Here is a 27,004-nt window from a genome sequence, read left to right on the forward strand (position 1 = left end):
GAGTGGCTTGGGTGACTTCTTGGACAAGTTTAAAATCCAAATCTATAGTAATATCAAGATCAATGGTTATTTTAGTAAAGGTGCAGTATGTGTATATATATATATTTATATGTGAGTACAAGCCTGTATAGATACAGTATATATATGTGCACTAGGCTCATTTATGGGATGAACTTGAATGACTTTTGTATTTTTTCAACCCATATAAACTAGGTAACTATGTAATAGAAATCTGCACAGCTACTTGAAAAGACGAACATCAATCAGTTTAATGTTTAGGGAAATCATGATGCGAAATGTGAGGTAGAGTCCTGAGCGGAACCCAGACCGGCAACCTGCATACTTACCCGCTTGGACCCGCTACTCGACCCACAAGTACCTTATCCGCAACCCGCTGAACATCAAGAAGCAGGAAGTGCTGTCATTGTAAACCGGAAGTGACATCATTAAAAGTAGGCGTTATCAGAAAAAAAGGAGTAAAACTCACTATTGAGAAGACCCGCGACCCGTCCCGCAAACCCGGAGAAACACAGACCCACGTCTATACCTGCTCCCCAAATTTCTACCTGCAACCCGCAGGTTTTTGCGGGTAACCCGTGAGTACTCGACCCCCTGCAGGACTCTAGTGTGAGGGTTATTAATAACAGCCAAGGTATAGCATAAAGTTGCTACTAACTAGACCTTGAGGATTTCAAAGGTTTTTCTTATGTGCAACAATTTTTCCATTGGTTAAAAATGAAAACATTGTAACAATTTACGAGCCAATAATCGGATGCCTAGCTTTACCTTATGGCACATAATTGTATTTTGCTTCACTGTATAAATGAGAAAAGCAGCAGGAAGGAAGGTAAAATGTCTCAGATTAAAAAAAACCACACTGGTTCTTAATAATAAAGAACTTGATGAGAAATGTCTTTTTTTATTTTTACAGATTAGAAGAAACTGAAAGAATATGCAACTGAATGTCTTGCTTCAATAGTAACAGAGCCCATGAAATATTCTATAGACTGTAAGGCACACAAGCCTGTAACTACATTATGCATTATTTTTTAATAACACAAACAGTTTCATATTCAGCCTTTGATACAAAATGTACTGCTTGCTGTACTTTTCACTTGCTATGAGAAATATTCATTTGCTTCCCTTTAAAAGACAGTAAAATCTGAAGGCTTGGTTTATTGTGTGCGCATAATAGATATTCTCAGGTTATTTATAGTTCAAATGTAAGAGCTGGAGCTCCTATATTTACATTATAATAACCATGCAATAGATGCATATTTTCAGAGATGCTGTTCTATAACTACAGAAAGTCTTTATTGAGGCACATTAGAAAATTTGCCCCCGTACAGTTCTGTCTAATTAAGGAAAACAAAATGAAAAACGACTTAAAAATAGCTTTTAGGTAGAGCAAAGCAACATCTAGCTACCACATTCTTACACCAGTAAACAGTGGAATAGAACATTTATGCAAAACAGTATAACATTGTTGGTAACAGCAGGATAACCTTGATCTGATGCTGTGTAATAGGCAACCAGTTCCAGAGTAAAAAACCCTATGTCTTAATTTTGAATAGCAAATAGAAACCAGACACATTCTTTAGAATGTGAATATCAGTGCACTGAAGGGTTTGTAGGAGGCTCAACTTTCCAGCTTTTTAAACTTTAAGTCCACGTCCCATAAGGCAAGCAAAGACTGTCATAACCATCTTTGGTTTCACTTCCACCAGATCATCTGGAAGGGCGTAAACCCTTGCACCAACTTTCCTTGCCATGGAAATAGCGTATCTGTGTGGAGAGGAAAAAGATTATTGCACTTCTGTAGTACACCTATATTCATTAAGAGGCATGTGGTATAATTTTATGACCAGTGAAATTTACAGCTAGACTACATAATATCTTTATTATTGTTTTATTATCCAAACATCCTTTCTGATGTCTCTGGGGTTTCTAAGACATCCAGCATATGTCCCACTATGTATACATTTACTCTCTGTGCAGTAAATATAAGGATCATGGCAACACAAGCTGTAGAGCTCACAGTTCCTGCAGGGCCAGAGAGATAGAGAGAGAGAAAAGCTAAAAGACTAGGGTAAAATTAAATAAGCCAAAAATTCAAGAAAGAAGGTTGCAGGTTGGACCTTATTGATTTACGTTTTTTACCCTCAATAGCCCCTCTGTTAAGGGCCCAGGGCAAATGTGCTTTCTGTGCTACTGAAAAATATGTTCTGTGCACCTGGTAACCACTAGTATCTGCTTCCCATTATGGTTGATAACAATGTGTAAAATTATGGACAACAGGAGATAATATCACAGCAACAGAATGGGATAATTTATATTATCTTACATGCTTGCTCACATATACCCTGGGAAGATAATGTCAGGAGTCCCAGGTATTTTGATCTTCCTTGGTATGAATGCAGCAGTTAGGACACATGGTGTGCCAGTTATTCTAATTTGCTCATGATATTTCTTTACACATGTCCATGCATAACAGATTAAGAACCAGTCCATACAATGTCTTGGAAAACGTTAGAACCATGACAGACATAGCCACTATTTTGTGTCTTATATTATATTAAAAATATATTATTTTTTCTTAAGCAAAGTCATCCAACATTCAGGAGGCTATTTATTAAAGGCCAAGCTGTTTTTTACCCCTGAAAAAGAGTTTTCAAGGGTAGTTTTCAGTAAAAAAATCGATTTTTTTTATTGGGGTTAAAAAAAACACGTTTTGTTTGGTTTTTAGAAAAAAACTAAAATTTTTCAGGATTTATTGTACCCTGAAGCAGGAAATAGCTGGAATCTGAAAAATACTCCAGCTAAAACCTGTTGAGTTCATGTAGAAATCAATAGCAGAGGTCCCTTGAACCATTTGAAGGTGTTTGTAACCTTCATGAAGTTCAGAGTTTTTTCCAGTGGTTTTCACTCGAAAACTCAATCAATTTGAATGATGAGATTTTTTTTTGCTGAAAACTCAATTCGAATATTCGAGTTTTTTACCCAGCTACACTGTTTCATAAATTAGAAAACATTTGAGTTGTGAGTTTATACGGGGTATAAAAAAAACTCACAAACTCGACCTCCAGTGTCCCTGTGTAAAAAAGTAATAGCCCCAATAGTTTCAGTTTGGCAAATTAGGTTAAATGCAGTATAATGTTTGTTGATGAGTCAAGCCACATTCTTTTGCACCATGCAGTATTCAGCTAAGGTTAAAATGTGAGGATCACAAGGGAAAAGCCATCATTCCTCTTCCTATAGGAATAACAAATCACTTGTCTTTGGTTGAAATTGGGCAAAAATCTATAGTTTGAATGAAATTCTGATAGTTTGTACTAAATTCTGCAGGTGCATTGTATAAAAGTGCATTATATTCGATACAGTACTGATACAGCTCTCTAAAGAATTATATACATGTGGCACATACTTAGCGTTGTTGAGTTTCTCTGTCTCATCCAGGTCTTCTGTTTTCAAAAGATCATAGTTAATGCAGCCAGGCTGAATTGCATCGATTAGGTCTAGAACAGGCATACTTGTGCTGATTTTACCATCCTTCGAAAAGAACAGTACTGTTAATATGGTGAGCAGGAATTTTAGAGAATCAAAAACAATGATACAGATTCACTATCTATAGCCATTTGTAAATTAACATTTCGGGGCACATTTACTATTGATCGAATATCGAGGGTAAATTAACCCTCGATATTCGACCGTCAAAGTAAAATCCTTCGACTTCGAATCTCGAAGCTGAAGGATTTACCGCATTTCCTTCGATCGAAAGATCGAAGAAAAAATCGTTTGATCAAACGATTCAAAGGATTTTAATCCATCGATCAAACAATTTTTTTTCGATCAAAAAAAGCAAGGAAATCTTATGGGGACCTTCCCCATAGGCTAACATTGGTGCTCGGTAGGTTTTAGGTGGCGAAGTAGGTGGTCGAAGTTTTTTTAAAAGAGACAGTACTTCGACTATCAAATAGTCGAATAGTTCGAATCGTTCGATACAAAGTCAAAGTCGTAGTCGAAGGTCGAAGTAGCCAATGCGATGGTCGAAGTAGCCAAAAAAATACTTCGAAATTCAAAGTATTTTTTTATTCTAATCCTTCACTCTAGCTAAGTAAATATGCCACTTCATGTTGTTCCTTTTTATTCTTTGATAAATATTCTTCCAATTATCCATTTTGACTGGAGGTGAGCGGCAGTTAAAAAACAAGTTTTGTGCTGTGTTTTTGAGGGATTAAACCAATTTCTCATTCATGCTCTAGTCAATGTTTTACCTTAAAACTGGATATGGAGGAGGCTTTTCCAGCTTCCTTCAGTGTTTCATTCACCCAAGAGATAATTGTTTCATCATTAACTTTCTGCCCTCCTCCAATATCTTCAAGAATATTCAGCGTATACCTAAAAACAAAACAAATTTAGCATTGCAGGTAAACCTTGGTTTTTATCCATTCAAGTCCAGAAAAAATATTTCCCACAATGTTAGTGTGCACATTTAGGGGGTTATTTATCAAAAATCAAATTTGTGAGATTTGGGAGGTTTTTCAACTCAAATAAACTCACAATTTAAACAAACTCAAATGTTTGCTTATTTATGAAGAATATAAGGATATAAAAAACCCGATTGAATGCAATAGGGTAAAAAACTTCAATACCTCAAATTTATCAAGTTTATAGGCTTAAAAGACTCGAAAACCTCGAATTGAATGAGTTTTTGCATGAAAACCAGCATAAAACACAAATTTGTGTTTTTAGTGAAAAAAACAGTTTTCGAGAAAACAAAAGTCGTCCTTTAATAAACAACCCCCTTGATTTCTGTGGACAAAGGCCCTTGTACGGGTCTGAAACTTTGAGTAAGTAAACTTAACACCTGCAGATTTCTTTACAATCTGTGACTGTGATACTGCCTGTTTGAGATGTTTTTTAGTTTGACATATATATATATATATATATATATATATATATATATATATATATATATATATATATATATATATATATGTAGAACAGGACAGCTCCCACCTTCAATTAAAGCTACCTTGTAGCTGCCCCTGTGCCCGGAGTAGAATGCAGATATAAAAAGAACAAAAAACCAGCACCAGGGGTCTTTGCAGTGAAGAAAACTTGTATTGTTACATTGTATTGTTACATTAGGTTGTACATACTAATGTAACAATACAAGTTTTCTTCGCTGGTTTTTTGTTCTTTTTATATATATATATATATATATATATATATATATATATATATATATATATATATATATATATATATATATATATATATATATATATATATATATATATATATATATATATATATATATATTGCAAACTAAAAAAAACCTAAATGTATATTTTGTTCCTCATCACATACAGATCATTACCTTCTCATCAACTGCCAGAGTAAGGCCAAGGTTAGGGTACGATTTCCTTCATTCAGATCTTGCCCAGCAATGCCAACCAGTGAAAACTTTGCCTTGTTCTTTCCCAATTCAACAGCATAATTGCAGTTCTCAAGCTGTACAAAACAAGTGTAATTATTATCAGCAACTGATGCTCTTAATTTAGGTTTAGTATTTTAATACCATATATACTTTTTATTTTTTAATTTTCATAACACATACAATAAGGATTTCCAGAGGATAATTGCCTTTATCACAGCCAGTTAATTAAAGGCAGATTCCATGTTCAGCGTCTGGTCTTTTATTAAGTCTTAGCAACTACATTTGGAAAGAGACAGGTGTTTGCAAATGAAGGTCAAGACATTGTTGCACTATATGTATAAGGAATTGAAAAATGTGAAAATGGTATTATGTTACTATATATGTGCGTGCAGCAGTTTGTTAATTTTTTTGGAAGAAATACATCATTATAATCACTTAATTTTTTTTTAGGTTATCATATCAATCGCGATGAGGTGGATTTTCACTACAATATTTTGGGGATTAAGGCTCCCATATATGAATTACTACTTTATTGGTGGTTAGGGTTCCACTTCTATCACTTTAGTTGCAAAAAAGAAGGCTAGTAGGCTAGGAGAGGGTAGTTTTTCCATGAGTCAAGGAGATAACCTTCCATCAAATGACACTTTCAAGCAAATAGCTGCCGCTGGTTACTAAAAGAGCCACATTCGTTTGGTTGTTTTAGCGCAGAGTATGTACTTGTACTATCTGCACTAGAAATGTGACTCCCCTCCATTTGGTCCAAGCACTAAATCAGTAAGGGGCAGATTTATCAGAATGTGAATTTACAGCTTAATAAATAAAATCTCACCCGCATTCTATAAAATCCTATGGAATTTTTAGAATTATAAGTATCAATGGGTGAAAGTTAGAACTCAGCCTTTGATAACATAACTATGGTTCTAACTATTTCATAGGAATGAATAGAACATGGGTGAGTTTTTATTTCAAGCTCTAAACTCATATTGAGTACTGATAAATCTGCCCCTAAGTGTGCGTGGGTTGTACGACCTGTTGGTTTGAAGGGGGTGTCTTAACAGGCACTCTAGATAATTAATCTTATTAATGATATCTACCCACTGGCTATGAGATGGAGCTTTGGGGGATTTAATGGCTTGATGCAAAGTGAGTATGTTTTCTTTGATCCTTCAGTAGTAGTATTAGGTTGTTTCCTACACATACACAGCATCAAAGGCTTTTATTTTTACAGCCCATTAGTCTACATTACTTTGTTCCCAATTTAAACATGGAACAGCATTGTATTTGCCTATGTCTTTTTCAAAAAATCAGAAGAGGCACTTACATGGAAGAGAGCCTTTTAAAACAGTGGCAGAAAGCAGGTTTTTATGTGGGGTTTTCTATGAGTGGGAGGATGCCCAAAAATGTTAGACACGCTAGTAATATCTGGAACAGGTCACTTGTAGACAGGGGTTGGTTTACAATGTTCGGTCTGTATTTTCTGAATATGTATCTTACTGTGCATAATAATGTAAGAGTGAAATTTCATATGCCCAGTTAATTATATGTTATGTATAGCTGACTGCATACCTCCCAACATTTTGGAAACAAAAAAAGGGACTAAAAGATTTGCCGCGCAAAGTGCAGCAAATTTTTGTGACCAGCCCATTTTTGTGGCCACACCACCTAATGTACATTTTACAATATTTGCCAGGTTATGAAAGTTTGAACATATTTCTGTGGTTTTTATGTGTTGTTACAGTTTTGCTAATGAAGGTGAATTGCCCTTTAATATGTGAGACTTAGGGTGGTGGCAGATGGGCAGAAAAGTCGCCCAGAGGCAAATCTCCTCTTTTTCGGGCGACTAATTTCCCTGAAAAGCCTTACCACTGTAAAGAATTTGAATCACCGGCGGGACGGCACTCGGATCGCTTCTGTTTTCCGAAGTCGCCCGAAGTTGCGAATTCTGGCTATCATGGCCATTACGACATGTAAACCAGAAAACAAAGTACCTTTTTCATATTTCCTCCCAGTTTAGGGTAGGGTGGTTTGTTTACTCTGTTCCAGTCCACTGGAACCTTAATCTTTTCATACAACTGGAATATGACAAGGGCATCTGACAGGTCACTAAATAAGAAATAAACAGCAAATGTTTAGATTACAAAAGAAGATCAAATACATTTATTAATAAGTAAAAGTGTTGAATGTTAGACCATACACTACTATGAATCACTCTGAATAAATGAGAGATCTGCAAATTGGCAACAGGGCCAAATATTATGAAGAAACACAGTGCTAAATTCTACCTTTATTTTTCTATCCTCATATATATAAGTTTACCCACCTCTTTATTATTGGCTGCTTACCTATACAAGTGATTTACTCGTGGATTAACTCCCAAAGAGTTCATCCAGTTGCGGAATGTCCTTTCTTCTCTTGTTTCACCTTTTCAGTAAAATCAGAAAAATAATGTGAAAAAACTCACAACCACATAACATTCCAAAAAATAGAAACATTTTTGACCATGTCCTTAGCATTCTAGCCCATGCTCAGTTACCCCCAGCCATAATATTGATTCTCCCCCCACACATACACACTTTCTGACAGTTTCTGCACATTTTGGATCACCCAGTCAAGATTTTTAATTACTGAGCCCCTTAAAACGCTTTTGCCTACATCTGCCTACACTGTTTTTGCCCCTGAATAGTTGTCAGTGCTGTTTGTTCTTACTAAAATATGCTGCCATTCAAGATTATTCCCAAAAATAGAGACAAATGGAAGCTTTGTATCGGGACAACCATATATTACAAATAAAGCTGCATTAGTGCAAAAAATCTGATGATTATAACAATATTCCAGCACTATTTTCTCTTTCTTTATACCTTCAATAGAACTCCAGTCAATGTCTTGGTTTTCTGGTTTATGTAGGGCAGGATATTTGTTGAAAAGGTTAGCTATAAAAGCCAAGTTTAGCTTTGGATTTCCACGAACAACATCCGTGGCTGTAACAAACTGGCGGCAACCTAGTCTGTCTGCTTGCACTAACATGCATTCTGCACGCTTCACGTCTTCTTTTTCCTACAGGAAAATGGGGAAAATGTATCAACAGGGTTGAAAAAAATAACACAAATTACTTGTTTTCGCATACAGGTGCAGATTTAAACCCATGAATATTCCCAATAGTTCAATATATTTAACAATTTATTAAGATTTGTGACAACTTTGAATGTGTTTAAGAAACTGAAACATTTATGATGCCTGTGTTAGTTTGCCAGAATGTGTTTGACGGCACCAACATTATATTACACCCATCAATATCTATGTATTTCTCATTCTCATTACTAATTACTATGTGTAAAGTACACCTAGATGAGTTCAACTCTTACCTTTAACCCAGTCATGTCGATGTCAATAGCAGGAATACCTTCTTCATCACCCTTCGGAGCTACTTGGTTAATCAAATGGTAATATGCTTTAGAGTCCTGCAATAAAAGAAAACAAAATACAACATTTTCATTTATAATAGTGGTAAAACCATGTGACACCAACTCAATCAAAAAAGCAGAGTATCTGTGTTGTGCATTATTATTGTTTATTTATTCATCTCAAAGCTTGTCCTATAGATCGGGTAATGGAAGTGAAAAGCAGCATGGCAATACAAGCAAATTAAATAAAGGGAATTATTCCAAAGAGCCTAAGTTCAATAGAAGGTGCTGCGCTAGAAGTTGATCCTTGAAATTTGTGTCTTGTTTTACTTTAGTTGTTACAGGCAGGAAGTAAATCTTTCCATTTTTCATTTGTTCTATCACTGTCAGTGTCACCTACCAAAAGCATTATTTTCAAATTACATTTCCTTTTGAACTTTGAAACCATTATGCACAATATTTCTTAGTTGATTTTCCATTCTATTTCCTGAGCTCATTCAACTAGGACAACCACAAATGTTTTTCTTAGCAAGGGTTCATAGAATAATAGACAAAAAGGTTGCTATGATTTTTAAAAGACTTACATTTCCAATGTAATTCCAATTATCTTAGGGTATGTCTATACAAAGCACATACAGTGTAAGTCCCATTAGTCACCCTGTAGTGTGTAACCAGTAGTAAGATATAACATAGTTATATACACCTTTTCTCTCTCTATTTTAATTTTTTTGTAAAATAATAAAGGCAGCCTATTTGAATGTGCAGACAGGTATTAATAGTCTTAATAGTCCTATATTATATAATATGAATAAGGCCATATGGTTTCCCCAATGACCTTGTATCCATTCAACTACTGCTGAAGCCCAAGGTGTAAAGCTCTTTGGACATGCAATGGAGAGAGCAGGACTTGGAGTTTTACAGCTACAAAAACAGGGAGAATCATTCCCTACTGCACCTAATTATATGCTTTAAACGAGAAGGAAAGGCTGAATTTACTTGGGGTTGCTAAAAGTTAGGCCCCCTAAAATTATTGTATATATTTACCTGAAACCCTGGGCTGGTCTTCCTATCAGCAGAAAACTGCACTGGTTCTTCTAGAGAGCACCACGGAGCAATCACTTCCTTTCCTTCTTTTTTTGCGCATGTGCAGTAGCGCAAAAAGCAGAATTTTAGTGAAGAATTTGGCTATTTCATTCTACTACGCATGTGGCTGCCCCGGGAAATTCGAAGAAAGCAGAAGAAGGCAGCTGATCGCTCCATGGCACTCACTGGTAGAACCCCCTGGACCGGTGTCGTTTTCTCCTGATAGGAGCACCGGCCCAGAGTTTCAGGTAAGTATATACAATCACTTGGGGTGCCTAACTATTTGCACCCCAAGTAAATAGGCCTTCCATCTCCTTTAAGCAGGTACCTGTACGCAGACCCACCTTGATATCTGAGCTGAAGTTGTTGATTTTGTTACAGCCAGCAATCTCCAGATGGTAGTTTGCCCACCTCAGCAGCAGCTCTTCCGGGGACAGCTTCATTAGGTCCTCCAAGCTCTCTCCATCCCTCAGAAGGGCAATTAAAGCTGTAGGTAGCAGAATACATCAAATAGAAAAAACACTAAAATCAGACACTGACAGTACAGGAATGGTTGGCAAAGTAGGGGTGTTAATGAAACAATAGTATGAGATGTAAGACGCTTTAGAGACCATGATACATCTTTCCATTCAGTGAACTATAACAGATGAATATCCAACTTCCCACTGTCTGCCTTAATTTAGATGGCTCATCACTATATAGCAATAAAAGGTACACAATAATAAAACTTATATTTTTTATGGGTCTAGTACAAAGAATAATATGCTTTTAAAAGAAATCTACCATCAGCAAAAATACTTAACCAGCAGATAATTTATCATAATAAGTGACCTATAAAATAATTTCACCAAATTTCCATATACATATCAGTAAACATAAACCCTTTTACACCTTTTCCTTTTGTGATGGTCTGTGTGCTCCCTCAGAGATCACCTGAAATAATACAGCTCTAACTGTAACTGTATGAGTAAAATGTGAGTAAAAGATATAGCTCTGTCCATTCACTGGCTAATGTAACCTTTCATATATGTGTGCTAGGGTTGCCACCTGTCTTGTTTCAGCCCGACAGCTCGGTTTTCCGAATTTTCCAAATTAGGAGAACCGGCCAGGATTGTCCCCGGTTGACGCGGCAATCAGCCAATCCACTGATCACCATGTCATAGTCCCGCCCCTCACGTCAACACACCACCCACGCAACACCATTACACCACCTCCTCAATGTCATTGTCCTGCCCTTGTAACATCACCTCCTGCCCCCCTGTCTGGAAGGGGGGATGGAGCAAGGTGGCAATCCTAATGTGTGCTCTTGGATTGTTTGCATGCCCAGTGAATTGAAAGAGCTATTTAAGATTATCCAATGGAAGATACCACTTAAAAAGTATATTCTTAAGAAAATGGTTTCTTTCTATAAAACATTGTTTTCTATATGGGCTGTTTTATGCAATATAATTTTATAGAGCCCTGCAATGTACAGGGACATAGTTTTCCTTCACTAACAGAGGTGTAAGAAAAAGTGTTATTAATATAATGTAATATATAATGGTGTAATATTTGTTTTCCCTGCCCATACATAGCATATCTAGTATATGGCTAGTATGTCTCTGTATATTTTTGATTCTGCATTGCCACCAGTAAAAGGGTAAATTTTGATAGCTGAAGCACCTCACCTTCATTCCTGCTGAGCTCAATGTCAGCAAACAATCCAATCTTGATGATTTGCCACAGGAGTCCCAGCACCAGATGAGGCTTCCCTTCCTTCAGGTCCTCAGCCCCAATGTTGACTACATGGCACCCAATGGCAGAGGCTGAATTCAGAGCTAAATTCAGATTTTCCTGAATACAAAAATAAACATCACATTGTTGGGAAACAGCTAAAATAATACTGCTATGTCACTAGGGTGGTAGTTCCTAAACTGTGGGGCTTCTGCCCCCAGATGGGGCACAGAGATTTGTGGTAAAAACATATATGCTATGCTGGCTGATACAGCAAATTTTCTATCTATTGCTAAGGGGCTTGAAATTAAAGTGCTGTGACCTTGAACCACAAATTGGAAACCACTGCAATAGGGTGCACTGCAAACTCTTTTATGACCTGTACCTGGATAGTGAAAGGTGTTAACTTCTTTTTGTTGATGGCTCTTTCATCAATGGTCTCTGCTACAGAAAGGTTGATCATTTTGCTGTAAATGAAGTAAACAAAAGTATATAACAGTGATCCCCAACCAGTAGCTCGCGAGCAACATGTTGCTCACCAACCCCTTGGATGTTGCTCCCAGTGACCTCAAAGCAGGTGTTTATTTTTGAATGTGGCTCACGGGTAAAAAAGGTTGGGGACCCCTGGTAAATAGTGTATCCAGTTGAAGTAATGTCAGATTTATGTATAAAAAGTTATATTTACACTGTATAAACTGCCTGTACAGGTATTTAACGTATTTTATAGTGAATAATTCATAGACAACTAATAACTAATCACTAATATACAGACATTGAATAGAATAACAAAAAAAAAAACAATGTGAACAAACTGTCCCTTGATACTGAAAGTAACAGTCTGGAATGCAGCACATATAAGCAGACTGCTTCATACCATGCAGTAGCACCTATGGACAACAAATATGTATAATAGGGAATATCTCAGTTTGCTCTTTACCTATTTATAGTTTTATTAACTTGCCATTATTTTTTTAGATCATGTGTGGTCATTGATGGAAACCAAAGAAAGTGCAGTTTTCAAGCAATGCATGCTATGGAGCAGATTTATCAATGGTTGAATTTCAAATTTCATGTCAATTTTATGTTTACTCTAATAAATACGAATGGTTAGGATTTGGTCAAATCCCAGCACTGTCAAAAATGCCAGGATTCACCAAATTCCAAACTGATTCCTGCTTAGGATGTTTGTGACAGAGAAGAGAGATGGGAAAGCATGGAATCATAACTTACCAAAGTACAATGCCATCACCAACAGCTTTAAACAAATCATCCGTGTCTGGATTCATGGGAATAACATGTTTGCAGTCCTGGTCTTTCTCCAAGGCCTTGTTGACCCAGTTTACAAAGGCATATTTTTCCTCCTCTGCAAACAGATCATAGTATAACTCTTATAGATGTGTGGTACCTGAACTCCAAAATACATTGCTGACACACAAAAATACCATGGGCCATATTAATAAAGAGTTGTAAAATGTTTTATGCCTAAAGCGGTGTAAATAGTGGCATGCAATAAATGCCATACTTATAAAGATTATCCCTTACGGTATACAACAGAAATAATCTAATCAAGAAAATACCCATGGTGGTTATTTTTTCTGTGTCCAATTAACACCCATTTTATGGCCTAGGGCTGCACCCAATGATGGTCAATGAGTCCTCTCTTATAGGAACTTTGTATTATACCTTATTTGCACTGTCAAAATAAGGTTTCCAACATTGTCCATCTGCATAATTCCCAGAATGCCAACATTATTGTCACAGTTTACAAACAGGTAAAAGTTTTACACCCATGTTGTTGCAGAGTAACTAACTAGTGGACACAATTCTTAGGCCAGTTTGCAGTGGGCAAAATCACTCTGGAATTCAGATATAGAGCATTGCATCTAGGGATGCACCAAAGGAAGGATTCATGAAGGATTCGGCCGATTACCAAACCGAATCTGAATCCTAATTTGCATATGCAAATTAGGGATGGGAAGGGGAAAACATTTTTTTTCCTTGTTTTGTGACAAAAAGTCACGCGATTTCCTGCTCCGCGCCTAAAAGATTCGGATTCGGTTCGGCCGTACAGAAGGATTCTGCCAAACCCGAATCCTGCTGAAAAAGGTTGAATCCCGAACCGAATCCTGGATTCGGTACATCCCTAATTGCATCATTGCTAATTGAGACCCAAGTCTTGCAGCCCAACAAAATTCAATGCTAGACCCTTACCTGAGTAAGAATGTTGAGTGCCGGCACTTGACTGTTCCGAGGTACCACCAATGGCACAAATGCCTTCTTTCTTGTTTATAGCCTTTCTAAATGTCTTGGCAACATCAGAACTTTTAAGGTCATTAAAAACCTAAGATGAGGAAGAAACAAAATATATAAAAATAACATAAAGACTTTTGTCTGTAAATTTAATAACTCGACTAGTGAAGTAGTATTACATAGACCATATGCAGTCCTCTTGTAGGTAACTGTCAGCCTTGAGAGATTGGATAGTAGATGTTGAGTACAGTTTAAGAAAGGGTTTCAGGATTTTTGAATAATAAATTACTTGGGCTTACTGTATAACACCTATTTAGCAGTAAGGGTCTTCTGTTTAGCTGCTGTTATACAGACCGAACTCTGTACATATGGGCCTCTAGACCCAAGCAAAGTGTTAAAGGTCACCTAGGCCTGGACTACGAGGATCAAAATGACTGGATCACCCAGGTTTTTCCCACCCCTTGGGTGGTCAAATCAAGCAAATTGCAGGTCTTTGACACAGTTTCTCCACATATGACCATATTGAAACCTTTAAGAAGTAATTTACAAAGTACTGGGCAGAATGAAAAGTGCAAAACTTTTTACTTGTGTTTCCATAGAGAAGAACAGCAAAGTGGCATCACTCTTTTTAAAAAGGTGACAGTTTAGTACACATTATTATTTTTAAAATAGAGATGAATTAATGATATACTGACATCACAAAAGTTTTTTTACATCTATCAAAACATTGTCTTTGCATGCTATTTATCAGTGGTGTAACTAGACTCCGCCGAGGGCTCATCCGGACTCCGCCCACGCCCGACTTGCTTCCCCCTTCCTTGCAAGTCTATTATTATTAGAAACTCCTCTAACAGTTGAAGAACGGCAGTCAGGTTGGCAAAACAGTCAGGTTTAGGAACTTTAAATAACAATTACATAAACACAAAAGCAAGTCTTTCTGGTTCAAGAAGGTCTCATCTGTATTTAATGTGTAGGTTCACTTTCCAAGTTGTGGAAATGGTATGCATTTTACTGCACAGCCTATTTTACAGCTCAATAAGAAGAGTCTTGAGGCCTGGGACCATGAAAGTGCTTGGTCCCAGACTTTGTAACCTACCATTTTTCCCTTACCCTGTGACCTAGGATTTATTTTAATCCAGTTTGCAATTAAGACAGATGTACATTTATTGATCTATTAATTGGTAAGTCGATTTCAACTATGTAGAAACACATTAGAAATGCATATATTTGCATCATTGTAGATATCTGAGAAGCAACAAGATATTTTGCTAGTCAGCTATAATTCTTTCAGCATGTGTATTGTGGTAGTTGTAACTAGAAGACAGACATTGTGATCATCATTTTGTTGAAATGTCTTTGCCTGTTTAGTACAAACACTGCTGTCTAACTTCTGTAGAGAATGCAGGATACTGAATAGACCTAATGGAGAAATCTGTGGAAAGTATTGCAGTGGGTAACCACTTCTGCTCATCAGATGATGTAATCACAATATACAATGAATGATACCAACACACTTCTTGATAAATTATCAGATTAGCCTTTAGAAAATGCAGCAGAACACCACCACACTGTGTAACCTTTATTCTTTTTAGTAATGGTGTATCTCATTACAATTGAACAACTTACCGTGATAAATTCATCAAAGCTAATCTTCCCGTCCTTGTTTTGATCACCTACTTCCATAAAACTCTGGACAATTTCTCGCAGTCTGTAGCCAGGGAGAGGCAAATTAGCAGCTTTAAACAAGTCATTCAGTTCATTGAGGCTTATGAAACCATTTCCATCAGCATCTGAAAAATATGATGTTTGTTAATCAATGAAAAAACCTGTATGGGGTTGTAACAATCTACTGCCCTGCTTGCAATCACAGTGATTTGTATACAAATGGAAAGACAGACATATTCAACACATATAGGAAAGGAAAATGGGACTTTTTACCTCTATGGGCATCAGGTATACAGACCATCAAAAAGTACCATCAAAGACATGCCTTTCTAATACGGCTGTCAAGAATATTTATCAAAATCCAAAGTAATGCCTTCATCATCCATCATCGTTACTAAAGCATTTTTTAATACAATTATTTGTATATGAGATCATATGAGATTTACATGGACACTAGAGGCAATAGGTCTTTAACTGAATACAGGGCAAAGAGGGCATACCATCTCTCTGTGCAGAATGCAGTGCCCTGTCTTTACTGTCTGCTATAGAGTAAGTACAGTCCTCCATTGCAGCCTGCACCCACAAGTTTGGGGGTGGGTATGGGCAGAAGATAGATGCTCCTCCCCCTATCACCCCCCCCCCTCATACATTTGCTGCTGAACACAGTGCAAGTTATTGTGTTCCATTTCGGATGACAAGGATGGCTCCCTTGGTTGCTCACCTTGGAACAGGGTTCAAAATGCAGCAAAAACTTGCACTCTGCCAGGGGTAGTAAATTATCTAGAAACAAAGATACCGGCACACAAGGCTTGCTTGCAGGGAAACCTTTGCTTTAATTCAAAAGTGCGGAAGTGCAACGTTTCGGGGACACGCCCCTTTCTCAAGCAAATGCTTGATGCTTGAGAAAGGGGCGTGTCCCCGAAATGTTGCACTTCCGCACTTTTGAATTAAAGCAAGGGTTTCCCTGCAAGCAAGCCTTGTGTGCCGCTATCTTTGTTTCTAGACTATATTTGGAGGTTGCCGTACCCTCTATTACTGAGCACCAGGCGTTATCTTCAGGAGATTGCCGTGGGTGTGCGTCTGCTCTATCTTGTTCTAGTAAATTATCTATACAGTGTAACATCCAGGTTCTTGTGTAATATATGATTTGTACTTCCCAAGTCCCTTATACTAGATGTTAGCACATTTGTGAAATTATACACTGACTGTAATGGGAAGCAGTTGCAGTGATAAGCACCTCTGTGGTTTTATCTGAGAAGAATGTGAGAATAAAAAACTTGTTGTGTCCATGACTTAGGTAGAAATTGATTAGATAGAAACTTAGGGGGTCAAAATCCAAATTTATCTCATTATTTTATAAAACATACTCCAATGAAATCTGTACGGGTTACTTCCCCTTATTCATCAACACAATTTCCCGAAAAATTCCAGTGCGGAAAAAAACTATTAAAAATCGTACGAAAATTTGAATCGTACTAACTTTTGGGATTTTTGCACTAAACCCAGCACAGGGGATTCATATACAACCTGAGTCTGAGGTGCTGGATTTTCAGATTCTGACTTTTTCCATCCTTGGGGTACAATAAATCACGAAAAATGTGAGGTTTTTTTTTCACTAAAAATTTGGATTTTATATTAAAAAAAAACTAGAATTTTTCTAGTTTAATGTCAGCAGGATAAGGCTAGTAAAAACGTAGACTTAAAAAATAAAAAATTTGAGATTTCAAAGAAGAACAGCTGAATAACTAAATATTAAATCGGATTTAATGTTGGTGTTAAGTTGCAGAAAACAGCAGTAAAAAGATATCATTATTGCTTGACAAGTATGAGCCAACATACATACCAACTTTGCTGAAGGCTTCCCTTAGCTCTTCCATCTCTTCCTCAGTGACTTGTCTGGGTGCTGCCATCTTGTGTTATTATTCAATCCAACCTGTTAGCAATGAGACATATTATTTAATGTTTTTACCAATAAAAATAGAATAAACTGTATACTCTATAACTGCAGCATATGATCTGCATGAAATAAACCAGTTAACTGGTTATGTTGCATTAACCTGGATACTGATGCTATATAATACTTTCCACATTTACAGCAAGGTGGTACAGTAGCTTTGAATATCATGACCAGGTTTAATATCCTGGCCCTGGGACACAAAATAAACTTGGTAAAAGTAATTTTGCGTAAGAATTGGTTTGAAGACATGTCAGCTCACGTGGATTTCTCAGGAGTCAATCTGTTTTTCTCTTCCTTACATGGTCACCCATAGTAACTGTGCAGTATCCCACTCCCAGTAATTGGCACCTGAATTACAGTTAAACTCTGCCATTGAAAAACACTGAAATGGACCCGAATTACCTTAGAAAACAGGCAATGTTTAGTACAGCTGGGAAGCAATCTGGGGTCAGAAATGTACCAAGGAATCTCAACATGCACCCCAAGTACGAAAGTTGTTGGTTGGCGTCTCTCTCTGAATTTGAGTATGCAAAGGTTTTTGTATCTTAAATTGGTGCCTTTCTGTCTTTTTTACATTCCTTGGAGCCCCTCTCCTATAATTCTGACCCTGATGATATGTAATCAGGGGCGATTTAGGGGCTGCTACCGCAGCAGCCCAGGTCCCGTCCCTGTCTCCCGATCCGCGCTTGAAAATCAGCGTCACAAATGATTGGTCCTTTTTTATTTAAATATGACTACATGGTCTAATGTTTGTTCAGCCTATAACTAAGTGATCCTAAGGCACAAAATGCGTAAGGCTTTGCTGTGATGTTTTTTGCTTAAATAAATACCTTTTTACTACATCAAATTACTGAGTGTTTTTTGGTATGTGCCAGCCCTTCATTATCTATCTACAGTATTTGCCTCCCTGAGCTAAAGGTCTGGGGCTTGAGCACCTGGAACACCCCCCCCCCCCTTCTTCCTGGGTAAATTAACCCCATCATTTACTGCACTCGACACTGAATGCCCCTTTTTATGTCTCCTATGCTGTCTCCTATGCTGACTACTAACCCTGAATATGGCAGTAATTCCAGGGTCCCCAACGTGATGTGCATCGATAGGCTTAGCAGATTTACACCAAAACAATAAATGCAAACATAATTTGTATGCCAAGCTCCAGAAGTGACACAATCCAGACTATGAAAACATTAGCTGCAACTTGCATCCAATTTGCTACCACACACACAAGTGCATTTGTTCTGGCACATTGGGAGCCATGCGTAATGCTAAGACATTACAAAAGAACAATATATCTTTATATCTGAATGTAATCCAATGGTTGTTATAACTGCACTTGTATTAGTAGTTTGGGTTGTATATATATATATATATATATATATATATATATATATATATATAGGCAAGAGAGAAAAACCGCACCAACAGGTCTTTATACAAAAATAGAAAACCTTTTATTCAACGTTTCGGCTCAAACCGCTGGAGCCGGCTTTTTTCGGTTATCCGTGTGCACTGTACTCAAATTTGCTATATATATATATATATATATATATATATATATATATATATATATATATATATATATATATATATATATATATAGTAATGCGGGGTTCTGAATGGGTGCTATAGAGTTTCCAGTCTGACCGCTCTTGCTAAGTTGTGCCATGACTGTCTCATGTCTGTTTGGGGAAGTTCAGATTTAGATTTTACAATGTGCTGTTCTTGTGGAAGAAAATGTTTACTTCTCTTCGGTTTCTAAAAACAATCTGCTTCCTTTAACTTTTTTTATTTAGCAAGGCTAATTTTATGTGAATGTTATCCAGAAAGCTTCGATTTACTGAAAAACCATATCCCATAGACTCCATTTTACTCAAATAAACCAAAATTTTAAAAATGCTTTCCTTTTTCTCTGTAATAATAAAACAGTAGCTTGTGCTTGATCCAAACTAAGATATAATTAATCGTTATTGGAAGCAAAACCAGCCTGTTGGGTTTATTTAATGTTTCCATGCTTTTCTAGTAGACTAAGAGACACATTTATCTAGGGTCAAATTTTGAATTCATGTGAGGTTTTTTTTAACTCGCATGAATTAGAGTTTACTCGAAATTTGATTGGGGGGGTTATTCATTAAAAACATCAAATATGCCAAACTCGGATGAATTTTAATGACTCTAAACTCGAATCAAATTAGATTAGAGTTTGACCAGACTCTATTTGAGTGTTTTCTCTGGAAAAAACTCAAATGTCAGGACGGCTACAAACATCTCCAAATTGGTCACTGGACCTCTCCCATTGACTTATACATGAATTCGGCAGTTTTTAGGTGGCGAATAGTGAAATTTGAATTCTTAAAAGGTCAGAGTATGATAAATCTCGAAAAATCTAATTAGATTTTCTTAAAAAACTTGAGTCAAGTTTGGATAATTCCCTAGTCGAATTTGACCATTAAAAAAATGCAAAATTTCGAATATTCAATTCAACCCTTAATAAATCTTCCACTTAGGGGCAGATTTATCATGGGTCGAATTTTGAAATAATGGGAGTTTATTTGAACTCCCATAACTTAGAAATTCTAATAAAAAAAGACCAACCAAATTTTTTGGCGGGTAAATAGATGTAATAGATTGTTCGAATCGAAGTAAGATCATATCATATTTCTTTCGAAGTATTTTAAAAAAAACTTGGATTTTTTAAAGTCCACTAATTGTCTCCAAGTAGGTTCTAGGAGTTCCCCATAGGCTAAAACAGCAATTCGCAGGTTTTAGATGGTGAATGGTCGAAGTTGAATTTTTAAAGAGACAGTACATGATAAATTTCAATATTCTAATTTTCGATTTTTTTTCAAATTTGAATCTAATTTGGGCTATTCCCTAGTCGAAGTACACAAAAATATCTCGAAATTTGATTTTTTTTTTACTTCAAATTTTCAATTCGACCCTTGATAAATCTGCCCCTAATGTATGATTATCCAAATTGCAGAAAGATACGTTATCTGAAAAACCACAGGTCCCAAGCAGTCTGGATAACAGGTCCCATACCTGTATAATTATATCAGTGGGAGCTGCATGTAGTATATCCATTGCAGGGGGCTTTTGCTAGGTACACGATCCATTACCTGACACCCATTATCCAGAAATCTCTGAATTACGGGAAGTCCATCTACCACAGACTACATTTAAAAGGGGCAATTCACTTTTTTTGTTATAGAATGGCCAATTGTAAGAAACTTTTCAATTTGTTTTCATTATTTATTTTGTATATTTTTTTTTTTAATTATTTGCCTTTTTCTTCTGACTCTTTCCAACTTTCAAATGGGGGTCACTGACCCCATCTAAAAACAAATGCTCTGTTAGACTTCAAATGTGTAATTTGCTACTTTTTATTACTCATCTTTCAATTCAGAGTGCCTTCTATTCACAGTCCAATCTGAAATTCAAAACAATGCATGGTTGCTAAGGTAATTTGTGCCCTGGCAACCAGATTGCTAAAACTGCAGACCAGAGATCTGCTGAATAAAATGCAAAACCATAAAAAAATACAAAAATATAAATTAGCAATATTAGCATTAAAGTGTTTGTTAACCTTGAAACTAGCTTTTAGTATGACATAGAGAGTGCTATTAACAGAAAATTTGCAATTGGTTTTTATTGTTTCTTATTTGTGGTTTTTGAGTTACGGTATCTCTTCATTAAGCAGCTCTCCAGTTTGCAATTTCAGCATTCTGGTAGCTAGGGTCCAAATTACCCTAGCAACCATACATCGATATAAATAAGAGGCTGGAATATGAATAGGGGAAGTTCTAAATAGAAATATGAGTAATCAAAAGTAGCAAGAACTATAAACCTGGAGCTTTACAGAGCATTTATTTTTGGGATGGGGTCAGTGACCCCTATTTGAAAGCTGGAAAGAGTCAAAAGAAAAAGGCAAATAATTAAAAAACTATAAAAAAAGAAGAAATGAAGGCCAATTGAAAAGTTGCTTTGAATTAGCCATTCTATAACATACTAACAGTTAACTTAAAGGAGAACCAAAATATCAAAATACCAGTCAGGTGATGCTTAGGACAAATCCAGCATTCCTGACCAGGGACGTGTAGTTTACACAGGGCTGGGGTGTAAAATGAAAGTTGGATGGCATTGCTTTAACAATCATAATGAATCTTTGCCAGGATTCATAATGTAGTCATGTTTAAAAGATAATGTTTCAGCAGTAGCATAACAGGGTATCGTCAGTTTTGAATACCTTGTACACATCCTGTTATAGGAACTTCTTGCATTTCCTCTTGGCTGCTTCTGCTTTTTTTGACTCTACTACTTTGTCTAAAAATCACTTCCTTTTTGGAGACAAAGAGTATACAAATTGCACTTACATTGTAACTCTGCTCTCAACCATCCATCGTTGCATTTGAGATTTTATGTTTAACTTAAGAATAATTACTCAAAATGTCATTTTATGTAAGCCTTGAATTTAATAAGTTTTAAAGTTTTCTTGTCTAAAGCACTGCATAATACCGCCTTCATCTTGCTCTTTTGTCTTCACCTTGCGTTACTGTCACCATCTAGTCCTACTGTCCCCATTATGCCATACTGTCTTCATCTTGCCCCCATCACCAACGTCTCCTAGTTTCTCTATATTGTCATACTGTCCTTCCCTGCTGTCTCCATCTTGCCCTAATGTCTACATTGTGTCCTACTGTATCCATCTTGCCCCAATGTCTCCATCTTGTCCTGCTGTCTCCATCTTGCCCCAATGTCTCCATCTTGTCCTGCTGTCTCCATCTTGCCCTGATGGCTACATCTTGCCCTACTGTCTTCATCCTTCCTACTATCGCCATCTTGTCCTAATTTCTCCATCTTATCCTGCCGTCTCCATCTTATCCTGATGTCTACATCTTGCCCTACTGTCTTCATTCTTTCTTCTATCGCCATCTTGTCCTAATGTCTACATCATATCCTGTCGTCTCCATCTTGCCCTGTTGTTTACATTTTGTCCTGCTGTTCCATCTTGTCATACTGTCACCACTGCTCACAATGTAAAAATGAAAATGTTAAACTTTTTAAAGGAGAAATTACTTTTCAGCTTCATGTCCCCATTCTCCTGTTGAAATGTTGGGAATTAGTGGTTTAAAAGTTTAATCTTATTTCAACTTTAACTGTAGGCTAAAATAGATTTAAAAGACTTCACTACCAAAGGAAGTGGTGTTGGGGTTCATTGCTTTGGTTTATGGTCTAGGTGCATTTTTTCTAACTTTGCCTGGTATCCATGATACCTTACTGCCTGGATCCTACTACACCTTGACTATTGTAGCTTTCGTGTATCCTTCTCAATTGCATAGGCAGTAACACATTTAATGTGTATGTAAGCAAAACATATTTGGAGGAAAATAGAGGTAATCAAGGATTGGTTGGGCAGTTTTATTTTTTCTAACAAATGGACTGTGCTTGCTACTGACATTAGGTATTTGTATGGTGCTAGTCCATAAGAACATTTTTGTATATTGCTTGACCCATGCAGCTGCTTACCACTGAGAGTGTGTGTGTGTGTGTGTGTGTGTGTGTATGTATGTATATATATATATATATATATATATATATATATATATATATATATATATATATATATATATATATATATATATCTCATTCTGCTGATCTCTTATGTTGTGTTGTTCTCTTATACTCTGGTCCTTGCCCCAGCCACTCCTGTCTCAAAAACTATGCACCTTATTCCTCTTACCCTTTCACTTAATGAGTCATTTGGCCACCTCACTGCCAACTTTGCAATATTCTTATACAGCTGTTCAGATCATAGTGCAAAGTGCAAAACATAGGCAAAAAAGGGGAAATGTAATTAAAAATGATGTTTAAAATGGTATTTTTTAACGCTACTCGTAATGTAAAATCATTCACTGGCGAATATTACATCACTAAGCAAAGGTTAGTATTAACACCTGCTCTGGAGTATCATTAAGTATTTCATCACAAAATATGCTTTGCTATTTTGAAATTTATTCCATATACTGCAAATGTTCGCAAAAAGCCATTTGGTCGCAAACTTTGCAGGGAAGTTGTTGTAATCGGTCAAAAAGGACCCAAACATGGTCGCTAATGTTACATTGCATTCCCCCAAAAGCATCATGTTATTTGCACTTGCCCCTACTCAACATGTTGCACACTTGGGTGCAAGTCTGCACTCTTGAGGGGCAGGTTGGGGTTTTATTGACATTGCATTGGATGGCCCATACGACTCTTGCACTTGTGCCTGTGGGATTAATAAATGAACCCTAATGTCTGTTTTGACCAAGGAGGTCAAATATATATATAGATCCCAATCTGTCACATGCCCTCATTGGGTTTAAAGGAGAACGAAACCCTAAAAATTAATACAGCTAAAAATGCCATATGTTATATGTTGAATTTATTGCACCAGCCTAAAGTTTCAGCTTGTCAATAGCGCAATGATTCAGGACTTCAAAGTTATCACAGGGGGTCACCATCTTGGAAAGTGTCTGCGACACTCACATGTTCAGTGGGCTCTGAGCAGCTGTTGAGAAGCTAAGCTCAGGGGTTGTCACAAATTTGTCAACCAAAAAATGAGGTTGTCATGTAATATAAACTGATGTTACAGGGCTGATTATTAAATTCTGATGCTAGTTGCACTGTTTCTGTGCTGCCATATAGTAATTATCTGTATTAATAACTAACCAGCCTTATATTGTGACAATGCTGGGTTTTCATTTGGAGGGGTTGGACTTGATGGACTTTGTCTTTTTTCAACCCAATTTAACTATGTAACTACTATGTAACTAGTTAAACCAAGGGCTGCTTCCTGATCAATCCATTTGGCCAGCCCATTGGATGCATAATATGATTTCAATTTCATTACACATTCGGACACAAGGTGCAGAATGGAAGTGCAAAGCCTGGATGCACTACTGGCAGATACAGGTCTAATAGCATTTAGCAGTGTCTAAATTCACACTTGATTCACACTTGAAACAATGAAATGTAACTTGTTTCTTGTTTGCCCCAACCCAGTGCATTACATGTGCTGCAGAACTCTCTTCTTCAAGATGTAAACCCTACTACTAGAGGAATAGAAAAAGCTTACATTCTATAGGGGGGGGGTGAAAAACTCACTTTCCCTACCCTAATGCATGTGAACATAATGCTATAGGTCTTCAACTATTTATCTGACTCTGATTAGTGATGTTATGCCATAGAAGACATATTAAGTAATGAGTTTTCTGCAAGTTCCTGTCTGCATTTTGTGTACAGGGCATTAGACTGATCTGTTACTGATAGAAGCACAAAAGCTATATGCATGAATACGTTTCCTGCAATAAACTGTTACAATTGACTACTGCTAAATTCCAAATAAAGGCTCAAATGAGAAAAATGTAATATATATTTAGTTCTCCTATCCACCAATAGTCTCTAGAGGGGTAAGGAATTTATGCTTCAGTAGACCATAAGGGGCCACATAAATTGAGGGTGCTGAGCTAAGCACAGTTGAACGGTGAATAAAAAATTTACATTTATCTATAATGAGCCTCTTCCAAATATAAATGTGGACTGGAATATACAGAGAGGTTGGAAATTCCCATGTTGCTTGAGTTCACTGTTTATTAACTATTATCACACATTATTGTTTTTGAGTGGTTTTACCATGTAACACAAGAAAGTCCCTTCCATTTGTCTCTTGCTCGAATTTAGGTAAGAAAGTCACTCATTTACTTGGGTGTTGTTCCTGTCATGACTTGGCCCCACCCAATTACAACTCTGCTACAGCTTGGTTTGCCTCTACTATCCATTGCTTACCCAACCAAACACTAAAGCTGTTATACATTCCTTAAACCCTTTTCCTGGGTACATCACATTCTGTGGATAGAAATAGCTGCAAAGCTTGCCCTAATATTTCTGTTTGCCACTGGCGTAACTAGATATCATTGTCTAGAGGTTGAACTGTTTTACCAATATTTATTGAAATGGTATATGAATTAGGGCCTCATGGGGCTCCTATACCTCCTGAGCCCCCCTGCAGCCACAGGGTCTGCTTCCTCTGTAGATACGCCCCTGTTGCCAACAATAACATGAGAGGAGCCCCATTAATAGGTAGGGCTGTATGAAATGAATGGGCAGAGAGACAGATCAAAGAAGAGTGGCAAAAGAAAGACCAGAGTGGGTGACAGGTTAAATAAGAGAATAAAGAAGGGAACATAAGTGAGTGGTAATTGAGCTCTCTCATACCTTCCATTTTAAAAGTGGCACGCAGACAATGTGCTTATACCTGTGGACTGTGCTACAGAGCACAAGAACACAATGAGCTAAAACAAAATTATGCACGGTATAAATGTATATAAAATATGTAGCAGTTGAAATTCAACAAGAGGTAATAGTTCAAAGGTTTGATGCACTAGTCTAGCCCTTAATATTATAGTTAAGGCAGCTACTTGTATATCTTACAGATAATTCCTTCCCATGGAGTGTAATAACATATAACTATTAGGTGCTGCATATTTTTTCTAGAAGCCATGACATTATTTTATCTTCTTATCAAATTGAATTGAGTCCATAAAACCTTAACAAAACCATTTGCTATAAAATACCCTCTGCAATACCTTGATATTTGTTTTGCAAGAAACATTACAGACATCTTTGCCTTCAGATTTATACTCACTCTATGCTGGTGCACTGACTGACCACAGATTTCCTGTGTAGCTGCTGAAACTCAGCAAATATGGCACAAAGGGAGCAGTGAGGTGCCTGGCTCTACATTACTTCTACCATGTATCATACTGTCCTTTAATAATACCAATAATATGGCACCCACGTGCATATAATACAGTATTTACCTTCTTTAGGTCACAATACAATAAAATACAGAGGTTGTCTCATTGTCCCTTACCTTTTCTATGCTGGTGTAAGTGGTAAGGCAGAGCAAGAGGTATATTGGTGCAGCTCTTCTGTGCTCTGAAACTCTAGTTTAGCTTTAACTTGTGGTTAGAAAAAGGAAGTGACTGACAAATGTGACATATCTGAAAAACGGTTTTGTCTTTATAAGGAAATGTTAGATGTCATTTAACCCTTCCATTTTTTTCTAACACCACCTGATTAGTCAAAAAGATGTTCACACCATACCCACTTCCTAAGCAGATCGAAGGTGGAGGTCTTTTGCAAGTTTGTATTCAAGCCTATTTATAAAAAATGAAGTGGAGCAAAGATTAAATGCGATTGCTGTATGGTTATTTCTTCACTTATTAGCAGGACTTCCAAGACTGGAAATTACTATTGGCAATCATATTAGAGGATATTAGAGGATTTATAAGGGTCAGTTGGTTTTCATTTTGGCCTGATCCTTTTAAATATATATGTGCCTCTGATAAATACATGTCAACAGGGGCGTAACTACAGAGGAAGCCCAGGAGGGGGCCCAGGAAGAATAGGGGGCCCCATAAGGTCCTAATTAATAAGCTATTTCAACATACAGTA

The 27,004-nt window shown here is 36.9% G+C and overlaps 1 protein-coding gene across 1 annotated transcript; it reads right to left on the minus strand.

Annotated features, from left to right (window-relative positions):
* Positions 1–899: 899 nt before the first annotated feature.
* lcp1.L (lymphocyte cytosolic protein 1 (L-plastin) L homeolog) lies at positions 900–26,551 on the minus strand. Its single transcript, XM_018247335.2, has 16 exons — positions 26,421–26,551; positions 17,399–17,488; positions 15,517–15,680; positions 13,852–13,981; positions 12,871–13,003; positions 12,026–12,107; positions 11,595–11,760; positions 10,272–10,414; positions 8,806–8,901; positions 8,302–8,497; positions 7,786–7,864; positions 7,432–7,546; positions 5,384–5,517; positions 4,275–4,398; positions 3,425–3,549; positions 900–1,785 (listed from the first exon to the last, which is right to left on the minus strand). The coding sequence occupies exons 2-16, from the start codon at positions 17,463–17,465 to the stop codon at positions 1,656–1,658; spliced, it is 1,884 nt and encodes a 627-aa protein (XP_018102824.1). The 5' UTR covers positions 17,466–17,488; positions 26,421–26,551; the 3' UTR covers positions 900–1,655.
* Between the last annotated feature and the right edge of the window lie 453 nt (positions 26,552–27,004).

This window comes from Xenopus laevis, chromosome 2L (genome assembly GCF_017654675.1).
Source record: "Xenopus laevis strain J_2021 chromosome 2L, Xenopus_laevis_v10.1, whole genome shotgun sequence".
NCBI lineage: Eukaryota > Metazoa > Chordata > Amphibia > Anura > Pipidae > Xenopus > Xenopus laevis.